Genomic DNA, 26,492 nt, shown 5'->3' with positions numbered 1-26,492 from the left:
GCCCCAGCCCTCTGATCCTTTTCGTTTCATTCCGCTGGACTCTCTCCAATTTGTCCACATCTTTCCTTTAGTGGGAGGGCCCAAAATTGTACAAAGTACTCCAAATGTGGCCTCACCAGTGCTGAATAGAGGGCAATAATCACTCCCCTTAATCTGATGGCAATGCTCTTAATTATGTAGCCCAATATTCCGTTTGCCTTCTTGGCAATAAGAGCACACTGTTGACTCATATCCAGCTTCTTGTCCACTGTAATCCCCAGGTCCTTTTCTGCATAACTGCTGCATAGCCAGTCAATCCCTGTCTGTAGTGCTGCATGGGATTCTTCCATCCTAAGTGCAGGACTCTGCACTTGTCCTTGTTGAACCTCATCAGATTTCTTTTGGCCCAATCTTCCAATTTGTCTAGGTCACTCTATACCCTATCGCTACCCTCCAGGGTATCTATCACTCCCCCCATCTTATTGTCATCTTCAAACTTGCTGAGGGTGCAATGCACCCCATCATCCGGATCATTAATGAAGATGGTGAGCAAAACTGGCCCCAGGACCAACCACCGGGGCACTCCGCTCAATACCAACTGCCAACTAGACATCAAGCCATTAATCAATACCCATTGAGCCCGAAGATTCAGCCATATAGTCCATTCATCTAACTCATACTTCTTTAACTTGCTGGCAAGAATGCTGTAGGAAACTGTATCAAAAGCTTTGCTAAAGTCAAGATATATCATGTCCACCACTTTCCCCACATCCACAGAGCCAGTCATCTCATCATAGAAGGCAATCAGGTTCGTCAGGTATGACCTGCCTTTGGTGAATCCATGCTGACTGTTCATGATCACCTCTCTCTCCTTCAAGTGCTTCAAAATGGATTCCTTGAGGACTTGCTCCATGATTTTTCTGGGGAAAGATAAGGATCCAGCTGAGACTCTGTCCCTGTATTAATAATCTGGGAAAGGGGGATTCAAGAGCATGTTAATTACAGTCTGCAGTAGCATAAAAAGTCTGTTTTTTCTCTCCATATTTCATTGCCGGCAGGTGTGCTGCAGGGATTGAATTATGAGTAGAAATTAGATAGGCACATCTTGGCCAAATAATCATTAAGGGAAATACATACAGTAATCAACTGTAAGTATTTGAAGGTTGTAAACACCAAGCATAGAGGGAAACTGTTTAGGGTGCTCCCAGGAACTATAACTGGGATAAAACAAGCAAAGGGAAACTGAGATACCAGTGGTGAGATCTGGGAGGGTGTAGAGCTGATTGGAAGCTCTGACGCTGGAGTCATTTCAAACTGGACTGAATACAACAGAGAGCATGCTGTGGGGAATAACCCTGCACTGGCTGAGGGGCTGAATGTAAGTAATTTGATAGGTCTTTTGCACCTATGTTTCTCTGATCCTGAGTTTCATTAACATGAATTTTCACCTATAATACAAATTTTAATTTGGGTTCAGATGATGACAGTGCTAGACATGACAAAACATTGCAGCAATGGCTACAAATGCTACTATAATTCATTCATTTTGCTTTTATTGCCATGAGGAGGTTTAAGTTTATTTTAGCTCAGGGACTAATTTAAATTAGAATTTGAATTAAGAATTGGAGAGGACTGCAAATAAAACTCAGCAGAGGTACATAGCTGTTCTAGATGGAGTTCCTTGTTCTTCTCCTGCTCCGCCCTATCTCCTTGCAGCTCCCAAATATTTTTTCACCTTGGCACACCTCATGCAGAGTTTGTTCTTGTCTGCTATAAGATTATTGGATTCTGCTGAATAGTGGTTTCAAGTTACTTTCTTTTGTTTTGTGCTTTAACAATTCATCACTTTAGTCTTTTCCATTGTTCCTCCACCCCTCAGTCACTCACTTCACTTTAGTCTGTTGTGGCACATCTAAATGAGGCATGGAGCAGTTTAGGCAGAACCTTTCGCGGATCCCTTAGACATAGTCTGCAGACACTCAGGGGTCTGTAGACCACAGTTTGATCACCCAGTCCTGTAATAGACCCATAAATCTCTGGCTGATTTACTGAAGTCCTCAAATCATGATTTAAGACTTTGCCTAACTAACTCTCCCCTGCAGTTTCAATGGAATGATACCTCACTTCCTGTTCTGATCTGTTGCTTGATATACCTATGGACAAAGAACTAGAAAGGCTGCACTTAGATGGTATGGGAAATGATGCTTCCATATAATGTTTGTAAAATGCTTCAGGATGAAGGCATTGTATAAAATCTTAATTACTGTAGTAAAATCAGTGAACTGTCTGTGACCAACTGTTTGACAATTGGTGAGGCAATTCCCATATTTTGGACAGAACTGTTTCCATTTTATATAAAACTGGTGTGTAGGCTCCTTCTGCTGTTTACTTTTTGGTAACTTGTGTTGTTAAATCAAATTCATGAAAACCCTTGCTAATTCTTCAAATGTTTACATTTAAAATATTTCATTCCTTTATTTAACAAGTATATATTATAAACTTATAGTATTCTATGGTAATGGCCCACAATACTGTAATTGTTCCATTGGAAGTTGCCCAAGATGAAAAGTTCAGGACTGGTTTTTAATGGGCTGGAAAATCTCATGAGCCAGCACTTGGTTTTGTGACTCCAAAACCAGAGTTGGTTCTGATCCAGCTTGCGTTTTACCCTGACTCCACTCCCTCCACATTTGCTCAGATAAGTGATTATGGTTTAATCACGTATCATAAAAGCATTTGCAAAAAGGGCAAGCAGGTGAATGACTTTACAAAAGCTTGTTTTCAGTAAATAAATTATAAGAAACAAGCCAAAACAAACCTTCAGCCCATCCTGTAATGTTTTAATTTTGTAGCTGTGTATCCTGACTGTATACTAATGCAATATTCATTTGTGTATCAAGCTATTAACATTCTGATGTGGCGTGAGGAATTAGAAGAATATAAAAATACAAAAATAGCAATGTTTTTTTCAAATTTGGCAATCCTTTGTGTGATGCTGTATCTCCATCTAGTGGTAGAATTTTAGAGTACATTGTGCATCATAGTGAACATAGCTGCATTTTTTGAAGTCTAGCCTCTGGGCCTTGCAGATACATAAAATGTTTACACCTTACAGTTTCTATCTTAAGACTACCACTCATGTTTGTCGCATCATTACCATTGTCAGCATGGCAGGTTTAAAAGCTAACGTGCCTTTGGCACTGTGTAGAGTAGTTCTGTAGAATGAAAACACCAATAAAATGCAATAAATCCCTGATGCAGGTAGGTAGTTATATATTGAGGGCTGTTTCAGAAGGATAAGCTGTAAGACCACCTGATCGCCAATAAGAATTCAATTAGCGTTTTAATGAAAACCTTACAGAGAGCCAGGTCGGGAAGAAGCCCCTTGAAAAAAGCAGAGCACAGCAAGTTTGTGCTGAGCCCAGTTACAATGCACTGTTCAGCATCTGTGGCTTTCTTCCCTTTATCTCTCGCCAAGCCACTGTCTCCGATGATTGCTGAGTCTTCTAGAGACCCAGTGGCACACCAAGCTCTAAGGAAGAATTCACATAGCACTTTCCCCCTCACCCTTCGTCTGTGTATGTGTGTGTCTCAGAATCTAACGCCTTTTAAAAGTCTCTTTTGTCAACAACAAATGCTTTGATTTATCCACTATCTCGGTTTTCTCAGAGCCCTTTTCCCTTTGGGTGTTAGCATTTGGCCCCTTCATTGTTTATGAGCATTTTTTTTTTAAAAGAAAAAGTGTGCTTAGCCTGTTTTGACTTTATCAACTTCATAAAACTGAAATGGTTGGCTAGGGCAACAAATGATTTTCTGTTTCCCAAAGTTTGGGCATAAAAGATTTTTCTCTTGTAGCCTAAAGGAGAAAGCTTGGGACTTGACAACATCCAGCCAGTTACAGCTTCAGAATGGGACCAGAGAAGCCCTCTCTACCTCTGGTTCCCCACCTCCAATTACAATGTTAGCTCTGAGTACACTAAAAATAGTGAAGAATTAGGGGTTGAAGCTTGGATGCATCAACAGGACACATGGGCCTCCTTTTGCCAGTTAATCAAAGCACTTAAACCCTAATCTAGGAAACCATATGCTGTGGAGGAGTTCATGATTAATGTCTGTGAAGTCCTGGCCCAAAGAAGAACTAGCACTGCCAAATGTGATGATGTTGTCCTCTGCCACATAATCGCATCTTGGTCTTCTTCAGATGACAATGTAGTCTTGTGTTTCATCTTCAGACATTGATCCTACTAGGAAGGGGGTTGCTAATTAAACTGTCATTCGCCCTAGCTCCTCAATGCACATACTTCATAGCAAATGTTTTTTGTCTATTCTTCTTCCTTTCTCATTGACTTATCTGCATAGATTAACAATTAAAAATACGCTTTTGCATTTATATAGCATCTTTCAGCTGAGAATCTCAAAATGCTTAAAATATAAATTAAGCCTCACGATACTCACATTCTCAACCCTCCCAGTAACTAACCAGAGTCTTAAGAGTTGAACCTGTATATGTACTGATTACATGAAAGTTGACAAAGGTCTGAAGTTGCACCTTTTAGATTCTTTATTCTTAGCAAAGTGCTTCATATGAAAAAGGACAACTGATCACAAAGCAGCCAAGGGGGGTGTGCTGTTTTCTTTCTAAGGGTAGAAGTGGGTGATGGCCTGTAACAGAAGCAAGGAAGTCACAGCTAAGCTTCTTCTGAATTCTCTTCCTTCTTTGTTTTCTCCTTTAGTGTGGAAACAATAAATGATGGGCAGTTTCACAGTGTGGAGCTGGTGATGCTGAACCAAACATTGAACTTGGTTGTGGATAAAGGAACCCCCAAGAGTCTTGGCAAACTGCAGAAACAACCAACAGTCAGCCTCAATACCCCGCTCTACATTGGAGGTATGTTCAACTACTCTTCGCAACAATGGCTAAGCCATTGACAATTTTACAAAAGATTCTTCAGCTAATAATACAGCTGGCATCTCCCAGCAGTGGAGATTCCTGTTACTGCTCTGAAAATGATTTGCCTGAAATAAAGACGATAAGAGAGAAAAAACATTAGCCATTCCAACATTATGGTCTGTCAGGATGTTAGTGTCCTTTAATTCAACACTCCATGAAGCCATGCAGGATAGGCATGGAGCTACTGCAGTGATGGGCATGGTAGAACTTGGATTAGATAAGGAACGTCCACTCTTCAGCTGTGACTTTTCCAAGGGACACCAAGCAAATTAGCCAGATTAAAACCAAGCACAAATGCCTACAGTTTATAATGGATCCCTAAAGGCCTTTGGGCCTGATCCAAAAACCATGGAAATGGATGGTAATAATTCCACTATGTGCTGGATCAGGCCCTTTGTGAATAATTCCTTTTAATAATCCTTTTCTACATGGCTAGTGAATTATTCCCCACACAAATCTGAAACCTAGATAATCTGGTTTTGGCCAGAATTGAACCTTAACAATTGGCTCATATTAAGAATGTCACAGATTAAATTGCCTCATGCAGCAGAGATGATCTGGTGGCAGAGCTATGAGAACATGTCTCCTGAACCACACAAGCTGTGTGAAAGATACAGCCTTATAAACATAAATAGTATGTCCTGTGGAAATAAGCATGAAATGATCACGTAATTACATTTTTGCAATGCATAAACATATAATGGGGGAGCCTTAAAGTAGTCTTGGCTTTTGACTACTTCCCTTTGCAACCTCAATGTCTTCCTCACATAGCTCCTCTATATACATATTGCAAAATTCTGTCCTTTTTAATTGAAAGCAGAAACATTTGACCGTAAGCTTTATAAATTCAAAGGACTAATGTGACATTACTTCTATGAAGACTCTGTAAGGATCATATTTTAAGTGTGATGTAAAACTAAAGACCTGCCCAGTTACACTCACTAAACATCTCAAGGCTCTTTAACAAGGGTTAGTCCCAACATTCTATCCAATATGAATAGCTACTTTCTGCCTGTCTTGATTTCTCCTGCAATAGTTTTAATTGACTACAACATTGCTATTTCCTGTCCTGCTTGTTGCATATTGGTACTGAGTACTGTTAGCTTTCTTGTTGCATTCCAGAGGTGGCAGCATTTCACTGGCAAGCTAAGAAATTCTTATATATTTCTAAAGAACTTCAGGATTAAAGTTGCTATAAAAATATAAATAGAAGAAGCATGATATAATGGTTGAAATGCAGGGATGTGGACTTTTTTCACTGCTCTGCCACATACTACTTGTGCAATATTGGGCAAGTACTTATCTTTCTGCCCTTCCACTTCCCCATCTGCAAAATGTGAATAATACTGAACTACTGAAAAGAGATGTCCTAAAATGTAATTCATTAATGTTTGTAAAGGGCTGGGAGCTCCTCAAAGGGAAGGTGCAGTAGAAATGCTAGGCATTATCGTTTTTTCTAGTATTATTGTGATGGCAAGACCGTCTTTATTTTTGGGTTTTTTTATTTGAAGGGATTCCAACATCTACTGGGCTATCTTCATTGCGCCAAGGCACAGATAGGATGTCAAATGGCTTTCATGGATGTATCCATGATGTCCGCATTAATAATGAGCTGCAGGACTTTAAGGATCTACCCCAGCAGTCATTAGGAGTCCTTCCCGGCTGCAAATCCTGTAACATCTGCAAGCATGGCATCTGCCGGTCCATAGAGAAGACCAGTGTTATCTGTGAGTGTCATCCAGGCTGGACAGGCCCACTCTGTGACCAGGAAATTGGAGACCCCTGCCTTAATAACAAGTAAGGTCAACTTGGTGCTGATGGGAGGGCTCTCTTCAATGAACGGACATTTAACTTTTTATCTTGCCGAGCCAGGCTTCATTTTCAGAGGTGCTGAATACCCACAACTCTCACTGAAACCATTAGGAGTTGTGAGGTCTCTTCATCTCTGAAAATTACATCACCCACTTCTTGTTTAGGACTATGCCAGGCCATAGATCTGCTCTCCAGTTCAGCTCCTTGCCCAGGAGTTGAGGCATTTATACCAGCAGCCACATTTTCAGCTGGGATGTGCCTGCCAAATACACATCCCTACATTGCGTACGTAAACCCCACATCAATGCATAAGTTTTCTGTAGCAGGATGGTGCACATTTTGTTGAGGCATCCAGATCTAGATAAAAGAAAATGCTCAATAAAGCATATGCTGGACGTGATGTTCAGAGTCTAGTTCTCCAAAGGCCATTAACGTTGTTCTTTAGAACTATGTATTCCAGCTTAAACTGGTTTAAAATCCCCCCAAACGCTGTTGTCTTTAAAGAGTTCTCTTTGGAGTAGAACATCTGAGGAACGCCCTGATGAGCAGTAGAGTAAAGAATAGCATATAGTCCCAGGAAATGGGGTTATGAGAAGCATTTATAATTCAAAGAAACAAAGTGCACATTCATGTCAGAACACTGGATAGAAACATTAATTTCCTGACAGGAACACAAATAGACAAACAAGCACAGACCAACAGTCTATGTAGCCCTGTGTCTTATCTCAAATACATGGAACCACTTTTATATTAGAAGCTGCTCCCATGGTTAGCTGTAGGAGAATCTGTGGGAAAGGGATATTGCAAATACATGATTTTGACAGGCAGAGTGACCCAGTCTGTAATCATCCTTGGTGCCTGATTGGAGTGAACAGGAATTTTACATGGCACAGCAACCATTTTAATCTAGCTTCTGGGCATTCCTGCAAGGTGCTGAACCACTTAGGGGAGGTACTGAGTGCCCTCAGCTCCGCAATCTGAGCGTGGCTAGCATCTCACTAGATTGAAGCCCTTTAAATTGTAAGCTACTAGTAAAACTGGTAAGGGGAAATCAGAGACTGTTCTGGATCCAAGGCCCTAACCCTAAATAATATTGAAATATTGATTTGACTTTTTATTTAAACTGACACTTTGTTATTGAATTTCACCAATGAGGATGCTCAGGCAATCAATCCCCTGAGTTTTGAAGATCAGCAGTTAGCCACGATGGCTGGGCAAGGAAAGAATTAGGGACTTGCAGTTGTTTAAATGGTGAAGGTTTTTTTCACCCTGGGTGTCCAAAAGAGTGGTAGATTCCCTACAGACAGAGACATGATCTCCACACTAAAGAGTTTACAATCTAAGTGGAGACATGGTAATACAGAACTGAGGAGGAGATGAATAACAAGAGTTAATGTTGTGGCTTTGAAAATCCCTTTTTTAAATAATCTGACTCCACTTAATTATCTTTTTTTCCTGTATCCTGACCTCACAGCCCACTGCTATTACTTTTATTATTTCTTGGGTTTTATATTTGCCTATTTTGCACAAACATGAAACTGGCAAGGGTTAAAAATGAACAATTTTTAAAATGGGAAATTTAAATACCAGTAAACCTGCTATTTTAAAATACCAGAAAAATAACAACCAGGGAAAATGTATATAAAATAGGGCTTTATAGATATAAAATGTTTGTACCACTGGATGGCATCCTCAAGCATAAAGATTCCCCCTTTCATCTCCTCCCCCTGCTTCCACAGTCTGAGCCCTCATCTGACCTTTGAATGGGGATCTATTATACCTCCTCTCCCCTCATTACCTCTCCAGAAATACCACAGCCCACTGTAAAACTCCTGAGTCATGAAACCATTCAACTAGAACTGAGTGAGTCAAGTATTTTGGGGGTAATTTAGCCTCTTTTTTGTTCACAAATTCCACAGACAGCGATTTTTCTCCCATTTATTCATCATGTGAAGTAATCTGTAGAATAGTTTCTCCAAGTAAGCTTTGACATGTGGATTGTTCGCAAGCAGTTTGTTTCAAGTATTGATCCTTTAAATCTGAGCTGTTTTGTTTGGATCCATTGTATTGTTTTATCCCTAATTGAATGAGCCTAACCCTTACTCAGGTTTTCTATGAAAATATTTCATGATCACTAAATTCAGAATTATCCAATATTCACTTGCAGTTTCTGCCAGCATGCCTGACACTGAACTTCTTTTCTTTAGAATATTGGCCAGAAATTGAATGGGAGAAAAAACATCCAAAGTAAATATTCTTGGAGAAACTGAGGTCGCTTCCTGCCCTAATTCAAACCCCACAAGCATAAGCTAGCTCTAAACTTTTCTCCTTTCTCAGGTGTCTCCATGGTAAATGCACAGCCGCCAACTTTGCTTACACATGTAAGTGCTCAGAGGGTTACATGGGCATGTACTGCGACAAGAAGAATGACTCCTCAAACCCTTGCAGAATTATGAAATGCAACCACGGGCAGTGTAAAATTTCAGACCATGGGGAACCATACTGCGAATGTGACCCTACCTATAGTGGAGAGCACTGTGACAAAGGTATGCCTGGCTACAGAGCCTGGAATGCTGTTTTGCTGTAATTTCTTTTCATGCTTCCTCCATTTAACTGTCATTAATGGAACAATGGCCCCTTCAGAGCAGTATGAGGAGGAGAGGGAAACCACATGAGAGCTGACCGGAAGTTGCCTGGGTGGGTGGAAAAGGGCAGATCTATGGTAACAGCTCTGTTCCAACAGAATCCTAGAGGTTTGTAACTCTGTGGTTTCTGGGTGGGATGTCTGAGGGGAAAGGGCTTGCTGTGTGGCCGCTTCTCTGTGGCATCTTCCCCTTCATATGCTACAAGGATTGTCCGCACTGTCTCATCGGGGATGAAAGTGCCATCCCCTGCCCCCGCATTAAAACACATCCCGAAGGGGGAAGTTCAGAAAGGCAAAGGCAGAATTCCCATGAAGCACAGCTCCTCTAGGAACCAGGCTGTTTTGGATGAGTAAGTTAAGTTGCCCTCATTCCTTCCCTCTCCTGAGCTGTGGAGCCTCAAGGAGAATTCTTTGCTTTTTCTGTATTCCTACTGGGCTTCTGGGGAGACCCATGCCCCTGACTGTTCCACACCTCTTTGGCCCCAAATAAGATGACCTATTAAAAACTCAGCAAGTTCTAACTCAGTCTCCCAGTCCTTCCATTGTTCCTCCACAAGAGGGACAATTTGGCCCCTAATTTTTATGTAGGCAACAATTTTCATCTGAAAGGATCAGTCTTTGCAAAATCCATGTTTACAGCACCATTGAAATGCATCCACCTGCTGCACAGTAACTGCACCATAGGTTAGGACAGGCATGTTTGCCACGTATACTTGGGCCAACCCCAGATTATTAAAGTTCATACACCGTAGGCTGAATCTTAGGTTTGAGGGTCTCCTCTAAAGACTTACACAGAGTGAACTGCATGGAACTCCATATATCTCATCTGAAAGGATGTAAGGGCAAATCAACCTTACCAAGATTTGCACCTGTGGCTCTAGAGAGCTGAAGTGTTTGAAATGTGAGTCTAATGTCATTAAACCATTTTTAGGACGAATATATTTTTTCCATTTTTCATCTTAATATGGGCATAATATATACTTCACAGAGGTGTTGGAAGTGTATATAATTATTTGTTAAAGCATCTCCAGTTCTGTTGAAGGTAACAGGCCTGATTCTACACTGCCTTGTATAAATACATACCTGCACAAAGTGAGTACTATTCTGTTCGGATAGCATTTTACACCTGGTGCCATGCTGTGGAGAATTGAGGCTGTATGCATTGTTGTTTATCTTTAATAAAATAAATGTCAGTACATGCACAGGGCTATTTGGGGAGGTGAGAGTTGTTACAAGATAATTATCACCTTCCCTTTCTTTTCTCTGCATTGTCATAACAGAAAATCTTTGCCAGGGAGAGATTATCCGAGAAGTGATCCGTAAGCAGCAGGGCTACAGCTCGTGTGTCACTGCCTCCAAAGTTCCCCAGATGGAATGTCGTGGTAGTTGCAGTAACGGTCAGTGTTGCGTTCCTCTCCGCAGCAAAAGGCGGAAATACATCTTTCAGTGTGTGGATGGATCCTCCTTCGTGGAAGAATTGGAGAGGCACGTGGAATGTGGCTGTTCAAAATGTTTATAAGCCATTCTCCAATCTCTTGCCACTTTAATCGACTCAGACGTGCTCTCAGCATGGGACCTATTTACTTTCAGCGTGAAGAAGAAAAGAATATTAAGTATATTGTAAAATAAACAAAAAATAGAACTTATTTTTATTATGGAAAGTGAATATTTTCATCTTTTATTATATAAAGTATCATACCATTCGGGTATATGTATCATATAGTGAGTTATTTTTACCATAAAACTTTTTTAACAGTTGTTAAAAACAAAACTTTAAATGTTTTTAAAAAATAAAGAAATCATAGCCTAACGAAAGGGGATATGGGGTAAGTTTATAAGCATGCACGATGGCCAAATGTGAAGATGTTTCAAGGACCTGCCACAAAACGATAGATACAGACTGGAAAAAAAAAATCTCCAAGGTTCTGATAGGAACAGGAAAGCACATTCAACACCCATCTCTTCTATCTGTGCACTCTGAAAAAGTCTCCCTCTTGCTTCTTAACCCTGCCTAACAATGCTAGTTTGTGTTTTGTTCCTGTACGGTGGCTCAGCTTGATTCTCTTGAACCAGTTCCCCAAAAAGCACATAGTTATGGCAGTAGCCAAAGTCTGACACTGATGGTATTATAATAGTATAATGCATTTTTGTTTTATATTTTTCTGTCTTCCCAGTATATTTTTGAGTGACAGTATCTCGATAGCACAGACAGCTCTATCCAAAAGGAAGCGGGGGAGAAAATGTGGGAAAAATATTTTGCTTTGGGAAGTTTTTGTCCATAAAGGCAAAAATAAGTGCTAAGTGATGCCAATTAAATAACACACTAATCTCTTCTACTTACCCTTCCTGTGTTATTTCCCAGGTTTATGCTTTACAGCTCTCAGCCTTGAGTTCTTCTTTGTATATGAAATGTGGGGAATACACTACCATGCCATTTGGCAAGACATTACACTACAGCTTTCAAAGTTCATATATATCAATCCATTTTTAAAAAGTGAAAAATATCCCAGGAACCAGGATTTACCATCCTAGTATATTGTACTTTATTCCCACTTCCATTTAGTTCAGCCAAAATTTTACTCTTTGCCACAGTTGCCTATTAATACACACTCTTTGGTACATGGCCAACATGCTGCTTCTTCACCCATTACTTCTCAAATTAGTGTAAGCTACATTACATGTATGTGGCATTCCTATAGGCCTGCTGGCTGTCCCACTGTAACAGAACTCTCATCTGTTCCTTAAGGAGACTCTGGATATCTCCATGTAGTTTTGCTCTCACTTTCCACTATACAGATTGACTGACTGACCCATGCTAAAAACTTCACCTACACTCAGATATTCTACACTTGTTGCTCCCACAGGACCCCCCTCCTCTCCCCTTGACTTCAACAGGGCTGTGTGAGCGCAGAATATCAGCAGAGATCAATGCAGATGAAAAATTCAGTGTGAATCTGAGATGTGACTTTTACCATTGGGGGAGAGTGCGGGTTGGCAGGGTTACCTGTTAGGGACAGTGATTACATTACACACACCTTGAAGTTTTCTAGTACCATGAATTTCAAATCTCCCTGTCAATTACTGTTCCATTGTTTCCTTGTGTAATTTATCTCTTTCTCCCTGCCAATATAGTATAGTAGTCCTTTCTTCAAATAGTCTGTTTGTGAGAAAGAACTAAGACAGTTTATTTAGGTAGCAGCTTTCATCTGAAAAGATCACTGTCTTTGCAAATTCCATGCATACCGCACCACTGAAGTGCACAATAGGTTAGAACAGGAAATTTTGTGTAAGACAGCTTATTCCCTGCAGTTGCAGCCTAATGCAATACCCAGTGAAGTCAATGGAAAGGATCAGGCCCTTTAAGAGCAGAGGCAGAAAGCGAGTTTTTTTTTTTTTTAAAAAGAGATTCCTGTCATAGCCAGTACAAATTTTCATTCCCCTCAGCAAAAGAACAGACACCATTGCAGTAACCATGTAAATCTTTGTCCTTTTTTGGAACCAATAGCCCTAAGATGCTTAAAGGCCTTATTCTAATTAAATATTTCTTATCCATAAGAGTGCATTCAGATTTCCTTTTTGTTTCCCAGAGTAATTTGGGCAGGAGGGAAATGAGTGATAGAATAGAAGTCTTTCAAAATAAATCCTAGTACAATGGAGCCTGCAATCAGTGAAACATAAAACAATCAATGTGCCAAAAACTGATTGAAATAGTAGTCAGGAGCCAGAGGAAAAAACCCAGTTATATATAGCATGGGTTTTGTTTCATTTTGAGTAATATGTGAGGCTAGAAGCAGCTGGAGTTTATAAAGTTTAAAAAAAAAAAAAAAAACCACCAAAAAAATTCCTCCAGCCCCAAGCTGTAGATTCTAAAAATTTGCAAAAGCAACCAACTGCACATGCTTGTATAAAAATGGCCCTGGCACAAGAATACTATTGTTAATTATACGTTCAGTCTCAGTGCATTTTCATAGCAGCAGTTAGCATCATCCCAGGGAAAAGAAATCAAGACTTCACCAGTGGAGCACAGCACTTCTGTGCTCTTAATGTAGTAATGTCTCATTAGTAAGATGGATAATTGTCAGCCAGTAAACTGCCAAAACATTGTGGGGCATGGCTTTACCTGAAAACTAAGTGAAATTGTAGCCATTGCTTTCATCCACACAGCAGCAGGACTGAGAGAAAATAAAGTTTCTTGTGTCCACCCCACCTTCTTGACAGGTTTTTAAAATATAACTGTTACCAAAGGCAAAAACCACCCCATCAACAGTCTCCTAAGTGAACCCCAGACTGATGTGTTAACCAAAACTTCATGAGGCTGGCCTTGTTCTATAATCCCAGTCAAGTGCTGGGACGCAGAAATAATTCAGAATTCCTATTTTTAACCAAAACAAGCATTTTTATACATTTCTAGACAGTATTTGCACGACAATCTTTGCCATGTTTCCTATCAGTGATTTTATTGCCATAATATGGAATTAGTTTGCTTGGGTTAATAAGAAAATTCACTGGTACCAAAAAATGAGGTTAACCGAAGTGTTAATTAGCTCTGGAAGTTTCCTCTGTAACCTGCATGCCACAGTAGATATCAGCTACTGGAGGTACAATGCAGTAGTTATTTTTAATGCTATCAAGTTTTTAATATAAAGTGAAGAAAGATGTTAACCCTAAAAAAACAAACAACAACAACAACAACAAAAACCAACCCCCAAATAAAAGGGCAATGCAGCCTGGTGTGAATTAATGTATTTTATTATCACGCTCCTTGTGATGTAATTTTAAATAAAGTGTTGGGTTATGGAAGATTATAACATATCCTGTGGTGTGATGCACATTATTTCTCTCTACTTTGTATTTTGGGTTTCCTGTTCTGGCCACTTCCTGGGGATGTTATCTCTTGCACCACTGAGGTGGCTGAAGTATTGCAATGAGACCATAACGTAACTGCCTGTACAGGCAACTCCAATGCATAAGGTGGTCTGGAAAATTTCCATTCCATTCTTTATTTGGGCATAAAGGGGCTGAATTTGCTCCCCCTAAAGAAGCCATAGTGGTAACATTTACATTATAGTAGCAGCCAGAGGTCCCACTCAAGAGTGGGTCCCCTGCCCTTGTACAGAGCGGTCTGCCACCAAAACCAGCAGCTGCTGGAGAATTTTGTGACTCCAGAGCCATGTGGTCACCCTCACAAAGGATGTGCACCTCTGCTCCTTCCAGCAGCCTTCCCCTATGAACCTTTGCTGATGGGGCTTCCCCACTGAAAAAGGAGTTCAGTGACCGAGGGAAAAACGTGGAGCAGTGTAAGATTACCCACAAAAAGTCCATGAGATGACTGAGTGATGTCGCCCATGTGCTCTCCACATAGACCCTGACTCCCGTTTAGGGTCTTCTGTTGGGGGTGAGGGGGAAAGTCACACATTGCTATGACAGTGGCACTGCTCCCTCCTCTACCATCCAAGCTAGGAATCCTCTAGATCCCTGTAGCCTGTGCTTACAGAGGGTATACTATGGCCCTATCACCAAATCATCTTCATGCTTTGCCAAACAATGAGCCACGATTGAAAGAAAAACTGGTTGAACCATAATGTGGTGGTGAAGATTACACAGGGTAGGAAAGCCAGAGAGCTCAGTCAGGGAAAAGGTCAAAGGAACCCAAAACTGATTAGTTTTGAAGACTTCTGTGATGTTTTCTAGGTGACTTTCTTCCACATTTTCTGATTAGGCAAGGATTATCCTAGACACCGATACCCCAGTATTTGCCTTTAACCCTCGTTCCCACTCCTGAAGCCAAAGCAACAGCACCGATGAGACCAAACCCCCGCAAGCATGTTTTAGCCAGAGGTCTTTTTTAAAGCAGATAAAAAGACCAGAACTGAAAGCAAGCATTTAAGAAAACAGCCATGCCTGGCAAGCAGTGTGACTTAAGTCATCTGTTCTTGGCTGCCTGCTAATAAAAATAAGTTCTGTTATTGTTGAAACGGAAAGAGCAGACCATTCACGCACATCAAGTAAGTGTTATTGTAAGATGGCAGAGTTCTGCTGTGAAACTTAACATACGTTCAGAATACAGAACTTTGCAGGAGCCCTACAAACCTTGAGTGAACACACACAACTAACAGATCATTTTTATTTTTATAGTTCCTCCCCCACCGCCACACATACATGCCCAGGATGTTGTACAACACATTATGTAATAAACTATTACCACCCATTCTCTGCTCCTGATCCAATTCCCACCGAAATCACAGTCAGATGTTTGCTTACAGATGTACTACTTTTTCCCCTGGAGCCTCCTCATCACACAGAATGAGTGTGGGGGGGGGAGGACACGACACACGACTCCAAGGAAAACCCCTCCCACAGGATCTGGCCTGCATCGCCCAGTTTCTACTATACTGTGCATTCTCATTATCGCATTCATGTAAAAAATGCAAGATATACAGCTTGTGTAACCCATGTTAACAGTGTGGCTTTGTCTTCCTCTAGTGGTTAGATCACACAGTGTGTGCATGTGCGCATGCACGCACTCACCCATGGACATTGTTGAGTATTTACAGACCCAAACACCACTTAGGTTGAGGCTTCAAAATGGGTTGCAGTCAATCAGGGAGTCACATGGACCCCTCAATGTACATTAGTCATCTATTTTAATCTGCTGCTACACTGTTGCTCCTAAATATTGCTAGTGACCATAGATCCTAAACCCTTTATGGCAAGAGGTTAGTCTGTATTGTATAGTGCCTAGCACAGCGGTGCAACCACAAACCAAAGAAGGTGGCAGAATTATGGAAGGATTGAGACAAAGGCGCACCTAAAATATTTAGCTTAATGACCTTGAATTGTTGTCTTGGAGGAAAACCCTGGCTTCCCATCCCCTGATCCACAAGAAGCACTTGTGCTGGAGCTGGATAAGACGCTGAACACAGTAAATATACCTAGCCAGGGGGCAGCTCGTCACCAAATTGCTTGGATATTAATTTTAAACTAGCTTTTCTGCTACTTCATTGCCAAGTCTGGCTTGTCAGACTAGGGTTGGGTGACTTTAGTTTGAGAAATAATATCATGCTAATTGAATACATTTTTGGTCACTGGCTAACCTAACCCTCCAATCCCAGCCATCACCTTTTGATCATTTCTCTTAGTGGTTCCAATAGCACGTGGAGAACAAAATGGAAAGGTGAATTTACAGGGTTTGAACATGTTTCAAAATGCTCAACAAACTTGAGAAGTCTACTAGCCAGTGTGAAATATGTACTTCCCCCATGTGCCCTCTGCAATTTAAAAGTTGTGCAAGAGCAGTGTACTGTTTGTTGCATACTTTATTTACTTGTCATATTGTGAATCAATTTTCCATTTGATAGAATATTATAAAAGTGTTGCAACTAAAGCTAACTGAAGAGTGGGAAAGGATGTTGAGTGTATTACTCAGAAAATGCCATCAGTATGTGTTGGACAAGTAATAAATTCAGGGAATGTCCTATGGCTTGTTTTATGCAGAAGATCAGACTAGATGAGCACACCCGTCCCTTCTAGCCTCGAAATCTATGATGCTATAACTTAGTGACCCAGTTTTATTCAAGTTTCACCCTAAACATGGAAAACACTGAGTTGACACCTGCTTCCTTTCCACACACCTTCTTGGAGGCTGCACACATGACCTATTAGGTTTCTAACCACAGAACTCAAGTTTTCCTCTGGTAGTTCGGGTAACACATACAAATGGTGACAACATTCAGTCTTCTCTACAAGCCAATAAAAATATTTCATCTTAATAAGACTCATTAAGCCTGAACTAGAATGGTTAACCATGCAAACCGAGCAGACGGTAGTATTTCAACACAGAGAGACCCCCCCCCAGCTCAATAAAAATGCTGAAGGGAAACACACACAAGGTGCCATGTATAGACTAAAGCAGTAGCTCTCAACCTTTCCAGAATACTGTACTACTTCCAGACTATTCCTTTTAGGAGTTTGATTTGTCTTGCCTACCCCAAGTTTCATCTCAAACTACTTGTTTACAAACTCAGACCTAAAAATACAAAAGTGTCACAGTACCCTACTACTGAAAAATTGCTTACTTTCCTCATTTTACCATATAATTATAAATCAATTGGAATATAAAAGTTATATTTACATTTCAGTGTATAATATATGTAGCAGTATAAACAAGTCATTGTCTGTATGAAATTCTAGTTTGTACTGACTTCGCTAGCGCTTTTTATGTAGCCTGTTGTAAAACGAGGCGAGTATCTCAATGAGTTGATGTACCCCCTGGAAGATCTCTGCGTACCCCCCAAGGGTACGTGTATCCCTGGTTGAGCATCACTGAGCTAAAGCAGTGATGCTCAGACTTCAGAAGCTAAATTAGTGCTCAACATTACCCAAAAGAGCCACAGTACTGGGAACTCATTGTTTATATACATAATTCTCACAGCAAAAGGGCTGACCCGATATTATTATTTTATCACCTAAAATTGGTGAATCACATAGTAAAAGCATCCTGATTGGTTAATAATTAAAATCACAAAGTGTTTTAAGCTCATGTGCTGCAAAGAGCCGCAGGGGGCATATTAAAGAGCCACTTGTGGCTCTCAAGCCTCACTCTAAGTAGCACTGGGCTAAAGTAAACTGGTTTGACACACATCAGAACAATAATCACTTGGCATTACTCACGGTCAGTGGATTTGGAATGTTAGATTTCTTCCAAAAGCACTTACCCAGCATGGTGCACCACTTTTAGGATGCGATGCATTTATTAAGAGTTTTGTGCCTTCTGCCTCCAGTTACCATGTATATATCAGTGCCTCTGAAAATCAGAAAGCGTGCACTATATTCCACCCTCCTTTCTCTCCCCACCCTTTAGTCAGCAGGGACTGGTCTTTGTTTTTTTGAGGCCAGGCCTGGGTGAAATGAGTTTTTTGCATTTTTCTCCAAGGCCCTGAAATTCCCAGTTGTCCTGATCTCCTTCAGGAGTATGTTCCAGAGTCCTAAGCCAGCTACTCCAGGAAACACTTGCTTTACAGAAGTCTATAGAATAGCAGGATGCATGTGCTGGACTTGTCTCTGGAGTCAGAGTTCTTGCATACCCTCAAATCATTTTGTTCTAAGGTGGCTCCAGTTATATTTGAGACTGGACTTTTGAGGGGGAAGGCTAGGCTAATAGGTATGTATGGGAGGAGGATGTCTATTATACATTGACAACTCAACTTGGCTTTATAGCACTTACTAAAAAATCCATGCCCACTGATATGTGTATCTGCTTCATTAAACTGTACCAATCTAGCCTACAATTTGCCACTTTTGCAGAGATCAGTGGATTAAGCTGAAAAGGAGCTTGAGCCTTCAAGGGACAGGTAACAGTGGAAGGTGCTCAGCACATTGCAGGATTGGACCCAAGGAAACCATCTTTCACAAAATTTATTTTTCTTATTTTTTGACAACTCCCTGCCCGCCAAGTTTTGTTGTTATGGATCCCAACCTTCATTTTTCTACTCATTTAAGTATAATTAGGGAGACAGATTTATGAGCTTTACAAAACGGATAACAAATAGTGATTAGAGAGGTCATATCCGGAGGGGCGTCGTCCTGTTCCCCAGTCATGCACCCTCTCGGTCTGCTGCATGGGTGAGGGGTCACCTGTCTTCTTCACCTGCCCAACCCCACCCCCTCCTCTGCTGCGGCCTGGGTTTCCCTCAGTAATTCTGCTCCCTGCACCTCCCTGTTCTTACAACTAGAGCCAGAGGTGGCGGGGGAGTTCACCTCCTCCCAACCTTCCTGAGACTATTTTTTCTCATGGAGCAGGCTCCCCCCACCTGCTCTTCCCACTGCGGGCTAGGCTTCCCTTAGTGGTTTTTCCAAATCTCCTGCTTCTACTTCGAGTGATTGCTCATGTCCACTCCACTAGAGGTGAGTGCACGCTAGCGTGCACGGTTCCCGGAACTTCCCCCCCCACTTAGCAGACCCCGTAGGGCCAGCTCTGGTGCCCCCTGGAGCCTCGCACTCATGCCGCGCTATATGAGGCACTGCCGACCCTACGGCCCCCCTCAGTTCCTTCTTTCCGCCCATGACGGTTGCTGGAACATCTCTTGCTTCTCGCAAGTACCATTCCCCTCGTTGACCTTTGTTGTTGTTGTTGTTGAGTTAGTTAGGTGTTAAGTACTGTTAAGTAGAATAGTTAGTGATAAAGAATAGAAGGGCTTCGGGGCGTAGGGTGGCCGGGCCATGCCCGGGTCCCCTGGCTTTAAGCCTTGTACCGCTTGCAGCAAAGCTTTTCCAGTTAGTGAACCTTGCAATTGCTGCCTCAAGTGCCTGGGAGAGCAGAACCAGAGGGAGAAGTGTAGGATTTGTAAAGCTTTCAAGCCTAGGACTCAGAAAGAGCGGGACATTAGGCTGAAAGCCATTTTGATGGAGGCGGCGCTCCGACTGGCCTCTGAGCCACCACGTTCCACCTCGGCACCGAGCGTCTCCTCGGTGCAGAGCGCACTGCCGGCACCGGAGTCAACTCGGCGCAGGGAGGCATCTCCGGTGCTGAAGAAAAAGAGGCGGCAGCGCACGGTGTGCGCACACTCCCCCGCACCACTGATATGGGCGGGGTCGAGTGTGGACGTGCACCAGCCATAGCCCGTAAAGCTTGCTCCAGTGCCTGCATCTCCAAGCTGGGAGCCTCCCCCGACTCCTGGGGGTGCAGGAGTGCCCCTGCAGATGCCGTCGACACCCGAGGCTTGTCAGGCGGCAAGAGCCCTGATGGCCTTGCCTGCGCCTCCGTCCCCCACCCCTCCGCTGAGGGAGAGAGGGCCAGTGTCTCAGGGCAAACCCGCGCTGGGTCCCCCCGAAGGCTGGTTGAGACCCCTGACAGGGGTGGAAAAATCTCCCACCGGACAGTCACCGAGGGTAGAGTGTGGAAGCTCCCCTCTCAGCTCTGAGTCCTACTCATCGAGCAGATCCTCCCCGCGGTACTGAGGTCAGTCCCCGACGCCGGAGGCAGCACAGGCAAGGCAGTGCCGCTCGAGGGCCACCTCGTGGCACAGGGGCAGTTCACGCTCCCAGTCCCCAGCACTGAGCCGTTCGTCCAGGCGGCACCGAACCCAGCGCGTCGCAGATCCCAGTCTTTGGAGTCGGGTTTGGCACCGCGAGGCTCCCAATGGCATCGGCAAGCAGCACAGGAAGTTGTTGGCACCATTTGCGGAGAGGGCGGCCAGAGGGGTCGGTCCCCGGCGCAGCGCGGCAAGGGCCAGAGATGGGCTCGGCCCTACCGCTCCAGTGGCTCCAGGTCCCGGAAAGGCAAGGACGCTCAAGGTAGAGCGGTGCTGAGGGTAGTCTAGCGGTAACTCCTACCCACCTCCAAGGTATTGCTTTTTAATCCCCTATATTGGAATGGATATGAGCAATCACTCGAAGATAGAAAACAAGGTTACTTACCAGTAACTGTTGTTCTTCGAGATGTGTTGCTCATGTCCATCCACACCCACCCCCCGTCCCCACTGTCGGAGTTGGCAGAAAGAAGGGAGTGAGGGCCCGCAGGGTCGGCAGTGCCTCATATACCGCGGCATGTGCGCAGGGCTCCAGGGGGCAATAGAGCCAGTCCTACGGGGTCTGCTAAGGGAAAAAAAGTTCTGGGAACCGTGCTCGCTGGCGTGCACTCACCTACATTGGAATGAACATGAGCAACACATCTCGAAGAACAGCAGTTACTGGTAAGTAACCCTGTTTCTCCGTCCCCACCCCCACCCAACCTTGCTTGGCTCAGCACAGTCCCTGCTCCTCCCTCTCCCTGAGGTCCCGGCAGCTGTTCCTGCCATGGGGTGCACACAAACAGGTCACCCACGCCTCCAACTGGGATTCTGTGTGCCCCTCACCACCTCCCTTGTATCCCACAGTTGTCAGTGCTGCCTCCCCTCCCCCCTCTTTCCCCCAGGTTCCTTACTACAATTGTGCTGAACTGGGACATCTGACTTGCAATGTGGGGGAGGGAGGGAAGGGAGCAATTCCCCACAATTCAGTTATTGCATCCCCTTGCTCCCCAGCCAATTCACTTATGGCCCCTGTTGCACCCATGTAAAGATATGGCCTGCCCGCAGAGGAATGAGCAAGTGACCATCATAGCTAAGGCCTAGGAATAGACTCTGGCCAGGGAACTTTCAAAGAAGGATTAAAATCACTTGGGTTGGTAGTTTACCATTTTCTTGCACATTTAAACAAACAAAACTAGAATTCCTCCCACAATTCAATCTCTTCTCCAATGTCCCCCCTGCTATCCCTCATTGCTGGGATCCTGTCTTTCTCCCTAAAACTTCCCTTACCTGGCCTAAGAGCCGGGGGCTCCAGGACTGAGGGTCTGATTCAGAGGATGCTCAGCAACTGTGGCCTGCCTTGCTCCTCCACATGCTGCTGGCCAGCAGAAGGGCTGGTTCTCCCCTCTGCTTGCCCCTTGCTGCCAGTGCTTAATTTGTGCCAGGGCTCAGCCCCGGCACCTCTACGCATGGCAGTTCATAGCCCTGACATCTGTGATTGCTGCATCAGCTGTGAATGTAAAAAAATTGCTTGAGCCCCAGCACCTAGTTGTTTGAGACCCAGCTCCGCTTTCATTACAAATTAAGCACTGCTTGCTGTGCCCATGGAATTTCTCCTAGGCAGGGACCTGGAGAAGCGGTGCACAATGCTCTCACAAGTGTATGGGGGCCCAGCTGCATTGTATAGTGCATGCCACCAGGTGGCACTGTTGGACATAATGGTCTCAGGCACTGCACAGGTGCTCTCAGCCAATGCAGAACAAAGCACACAAACACTGAGACTTAAAAGCGATCAATCAATCAATCAATCAATCACACACTGATGCCAACTCTTGTGATTTTTAACACAAGTCTCGCGATATCTGTTTCCTTCAGCCCCGGCTTCCAGAGTCCTGGGATTAGGTGAGAACCTGAGTTTTCCTTTATTAAAAAAAATGTTTCTAGCCTTGTTAGTTGCAGAGAGAGACTCTTGAAAAGATGGCCCGAGTGTGCCATAGAGGCCAGAAGGAAAAGAAACAGAGCTCCGAATTTCTTATATTAGAAGACTCATGATTGTGGGCAGCCTGGGTCATGATTTTAAACATTTAGGGTTGGCAATGCTAACTCATCAGAGGAGGGCGAACAGTGCTGTCTGACCACAAGGAGAGCGGAGGGAGCATAGGTGGGGTAATTGGTCTCCCTTGATTTCCTCTTTATTTTATCTCTGCTAATAAGAACACACATACTGGCCTGACCCTGAAAATCTTTTCTCACATGAATAGTTCCTTTGACATCCTCTTTCTTACATGTTCTGCTGATGCTCAAGGTAGCCAGATTTAGAGTCTGGGAAGAAATTTTTCTCCAGGTCAGAGTGGCAGGGACCTTGGAGGTATTTTTGCCTTCCTCTGCAGCATGGCGCACAGATCATCTGTTACAATCATTTGGGCTTATCCCACCTAACCCCACCTTTACCAAGGGGCGTGGTGGATTCTCCCACTACTGGCAATTTTTAAATCAAGATGTGATTTTTTTTTCCCCCTAAAAATATGCTCTAGAAATTACTTTGGGGAAGTTCTATGATCTGTGGAGGAGGTCAGAATGGATGATCACAATGGTCCCTTATGACCTCAAAATCGATGAATCTCTTAATTCCCTGCCACTGCAGGGGCCTTGGGCATTGGTTGTACCTTGATCTCTCCTGTTCTTTGCCTGGGGCACATGGTACTGTGGTATCCCGGGGACTAGATTGCTTTATTCTAACCCAAGTGACTGAGTTCAACCAGTGGGTAACAGGGTGAAATCTAATGGCCTGTAATACACAGGAGGTCAGACTAGATGATCAAATGGTTCCTCCGGCATTAAACTCTTCTAAATCTATGAAAGTCAATGGATCTAGAGAGACTGACCTGAAAGAAACAAAACCACGAAGAACAATATTCAAAATAAAATCCATTGCAGTGAGGTTTCCAAAAAGTCACAGACCTTCCAAGAAAATAATTCCTACAAAGAGGCATACAGTATAATAGGGCAGAGATACACACAATTTACATTGATTACGGCAGAAATTGCTGATGGATGACAGATATTGTACTTTCATACAATACAAGCAATGAGACAAGCAGCTGAATAGCACATAAATTCAAATCTACTGGATTAAAATTTCAGAATTATAGTAGTAACAAGTTCAAATTTCTAATAAATAATTTCTGTCTGAAGGCCAGACAACTGTGGAAAGATATGCATCCATTTGTCTGAATAGCATAACTTCTTCAGTCCTCGTATTGCACATTTCTTTTCTCAAGAAGAGATTCCTACAGCTGAAAAAAGAAGTAGGTGAAGACAACCCAGACATAGGTCATGTCACCACCTAATAGAACTAGGATTAACAATAATGTAGGAAGGAATCTGGAAAGTCTTGAGGGGATAACTTTTTTAGGAGATAGCATTTTCATATGTAGTTATAAGATCACAGGATGGATATTCCATTCTGCATCTTCAGCTAAACTCATTACTCTAAAAATATGAGCTTTTACAAACAGTTTTGTATGAAGGAAAACATTCCCCTTTCTTTAAGTCTTAGACTTTTTTAAAGCAGTTTTTATCTCAAATCTGTATTTTCTGCTGAGTTTTAAATAGTAATCACTTCTTGCCTCTGATGTTCCCATCACAGGCCCTTGTATTAATTGCCCCCTGAACAATAACCCTTTATGGTATAGTATCTGGTAATGATGTGCTGCTCTGATTGGCTGAGCCAAAGGCTCATTTCATGCCCTGTGTTTCATCTATGTGAGACTTAGCCTAGGTACACCATCACTGTAAATGTTGATGTCACACAAATTCACACACATGGGATGGGGAGAAATTACTTCTCTGTGTAGAATTGTAATTCATTGGTGATCTGTTCTTGTGAAAGGGCCCATTATTGCCTTAATAATTCCTTCCCCAAGTGCATGGGGCAGTTCTTTTCTCCCAGAAGCATTACATTTAAGTGAGTGGGGGAGGGAAGAGAAGACTGTCACATGACTCCAAGTAAACTAGGGATAGCACAACTTACCCACTTCTCATGAGCGTTGTGAGAGTTCATCAGAAAATGTTCACTAAATGCTTGAAAATGTAAAGTGCTGCCAGGGCCCATGACAGGCTGCAGCAGCCCAGATGTGTATGGAAAAGGCCTGCTCAGTCACAGGCTGGCACATGCGCAGTCCCTACTGAGCATATGTGTACTGCAGATTTTCAAAGGTTTATAATTTAGCTACATTTGGTGGATTTTCACAGGGATGGCAATAGGCAGACCACAAAGGCCAACCCCTGCCAAATTTCAAGTCCCTGCTCCAAGTCATGGGAGCACCACAGCTGCTGAAAGAAAAGGTCACCAGACTTTTTTAACTGGGGAAAAGCAAGATTTTTCCTTTAGCCTTGTTCTTAGAAATGGCTGACCTGTTCTGGCTGGACTTTTCCAAAAAAAAGTTCAGTCTGAAGCAGAAACCCAGCATGTCACATTTCACTCCCAAATGGCTGAAATTTGGCAAAGTTGTAAGCAACTGAAAAACAGAGTCTTGTCATGGGAAGTGTGAGGCAACCTTAACAACAGGCAATACTATCAGCACCACCTCTAATACGCTGCACTTACATTCCAGGATTAAAGTAAATTGGCAGAGGGTGGATAGAAAGCACAGTTCCCTGTGCTAGAGGTCATTCTTCTCTTTAGCCAGTGTGGGGAGCACTGTTTCAATCTACTTTAACCACAGCTTATACATTTTAGGTAAAGCAATGTGAGATCCCCAACTGAAAGGTGTTTTACCCTCAGTGACAGGAGTTAAGGACTAAAAAGAAACAAGTTTTAAAAGGGGGGGGGGGAGGAAAAGAATTTAGAAGGTGGCAAAAGTTATATTCTGAGTCACCATCAACAGGACCAAATTAGAACACACTTCCAAACTTTTCAGAAGCAGACACTTCATTTTGGGGGCCCAACTCTATAAAATACACTAAAGTACAGATTTCCCCAAGTCAGGTCAGAACTCAGAACACCTGACTCAGTTGCCTGGCCATTAGGTGACACTGCCTCTTGGCTAAAAAACATAACCCTGCTTGCCTCTGGATGGAACATGTATTGGTTTATTACATGTATTTAAAAATAAAATTATGTTTCTAGGTACTGAGCATACAGTTTTGTTCAGCATATACATATTGATAAACACATTATATACAGCCAAAGCAAAAAAAATCCCCTTTCATCTACCCCCAAAACAAACCATGTGTGAATAATAAACACTGTATATATTATGTCTTCATTTTCATACACACACACCTATCATCTTGAATGCTTGACAGTGTTTTAACGTAATTGCAATACTATCCACAGAAAATCGGACATTACTTTCTTGTGTTACACCCATGTTACAGCACATAAAGAGCTGCCATATAAAAAAATACAATTCAAACCACAATGTAAAAGCCTGTTAGAACAAATGCAACCTGCCCTCACCAAACTCTCCCTCTGAATCATCCAAAGGCTGACATAATGCAAGCCAGAGCCCTCTATTGAAAACATTCCAGTGCCAGTTCCAGAAAGAAATAGCACAAGTCTGATAGTAGAAGCAGCCCAGCCAAACTTACGAGTCCTGGTGGAAGATGAAAGGACAGGACAGCTTCTCAGATAATCAGATCCTACACCAGACTTGAAATGAGATCTCATAACCAGCACCCAAAACTGGAACTTCAAGCAAATGGTTAGCCAGCACAGGGCATACAGGGTTTTAGCTGCCTGTCCCATACATGATCAGCATCAATTCACTGTCTCACACACTGATTGCCAGCAGCTGGGACTAGATGACAGGGGATGATTGCCTGGTCTGTTCATTCCATCTGAAGCACCTGGCATTGGCCACTGTCCGAAAATAGGATAGTTGGCTAGATGAAGCATTGATCTGACCCAGTATGGCCATTCTTATGTTCTTATTCATTATTAGTAATTGAGTACCCAAAGCAACTTCGGTGCCTCACAGAAACAAGGACAGTCCCTACCCATACAGTCTAGACGTGACATGCCCCAAGAAGCTAGGGTCATAAATGGACATAAAAAGAGAAAGACCAAGAGGACACATGGTTACTCAAGTCAATA

The 26,492-nt window shown here is 42.8% G+C and overlaps 1 protein-coding gene and 1 long non-coding RNA gene across 3 annotated transcripts in view; one reads left to right on the top strand and one right to left on the bottom strand.

Annotated features, from left to right (window-relative positions):
• SLIT3 (slit guidance ligand 3) overlaps nt 1–10,905 on the top strand; it is a 676,405-nt gene extending 665,500 nt beyond the window's left edge. For both annotated transcript variants that reach the window (XM_067566650.1, XM_067566651.1), the window contains exons 33-36: nt 4,713–4,867; nt 6,442–6,727; nt 9,080–9,288; nt 10,667–10,905. In XM_067566650.1, the coding sequence (XP_067422751.1) occupies nt 4,713–4,867; nt 6,442–6,727; nt 9,080–9,288; nt 10,667–10,905 (889 nt within the window). The remainder of the gene's footprint in view (nt 1–4,712; nt 4,868–6,441; nt 6,728–9,079; nt 9,289–10,666) is intronic.
• On the bottom strand, nt 10,547–26,121 carry LOC137165393 (uncharacterized). Its single transcript, XR_010923359.1, has 2 exons — nt 25,988–26,121; nt 10,547–10,969 (listed from the first exon to the last, which is right to left on the bottom strand). It is a non-coding gene; the product is annotated as an uncharacterized lncRNA (long non-coding RNA).
• Nucleotides 26,122–26,492: the final 371 nt, after the last annotated feature.

This window comes from Emydura macquarii, unplaced genomic scaffold (assembly GCF_026122565.2).
Source record: "Emydura macquarii macquarii isolate MOO-44397 ecotype Brisbane River unplaced genomic scaffold, CSIRO-AGI_Emac_v2 contig_2768, whole genome shotgun sequence".
Lineage (NCBI taxonomy): Eukaryota > Metazoa > Chordata > Testudines > Chelidae > Emydura > Emydura macquarii.
Note: the sequence above shows the minus strand (reverse complement) of the source record. Positions and strands in the feature narration are given on the sequence as shown.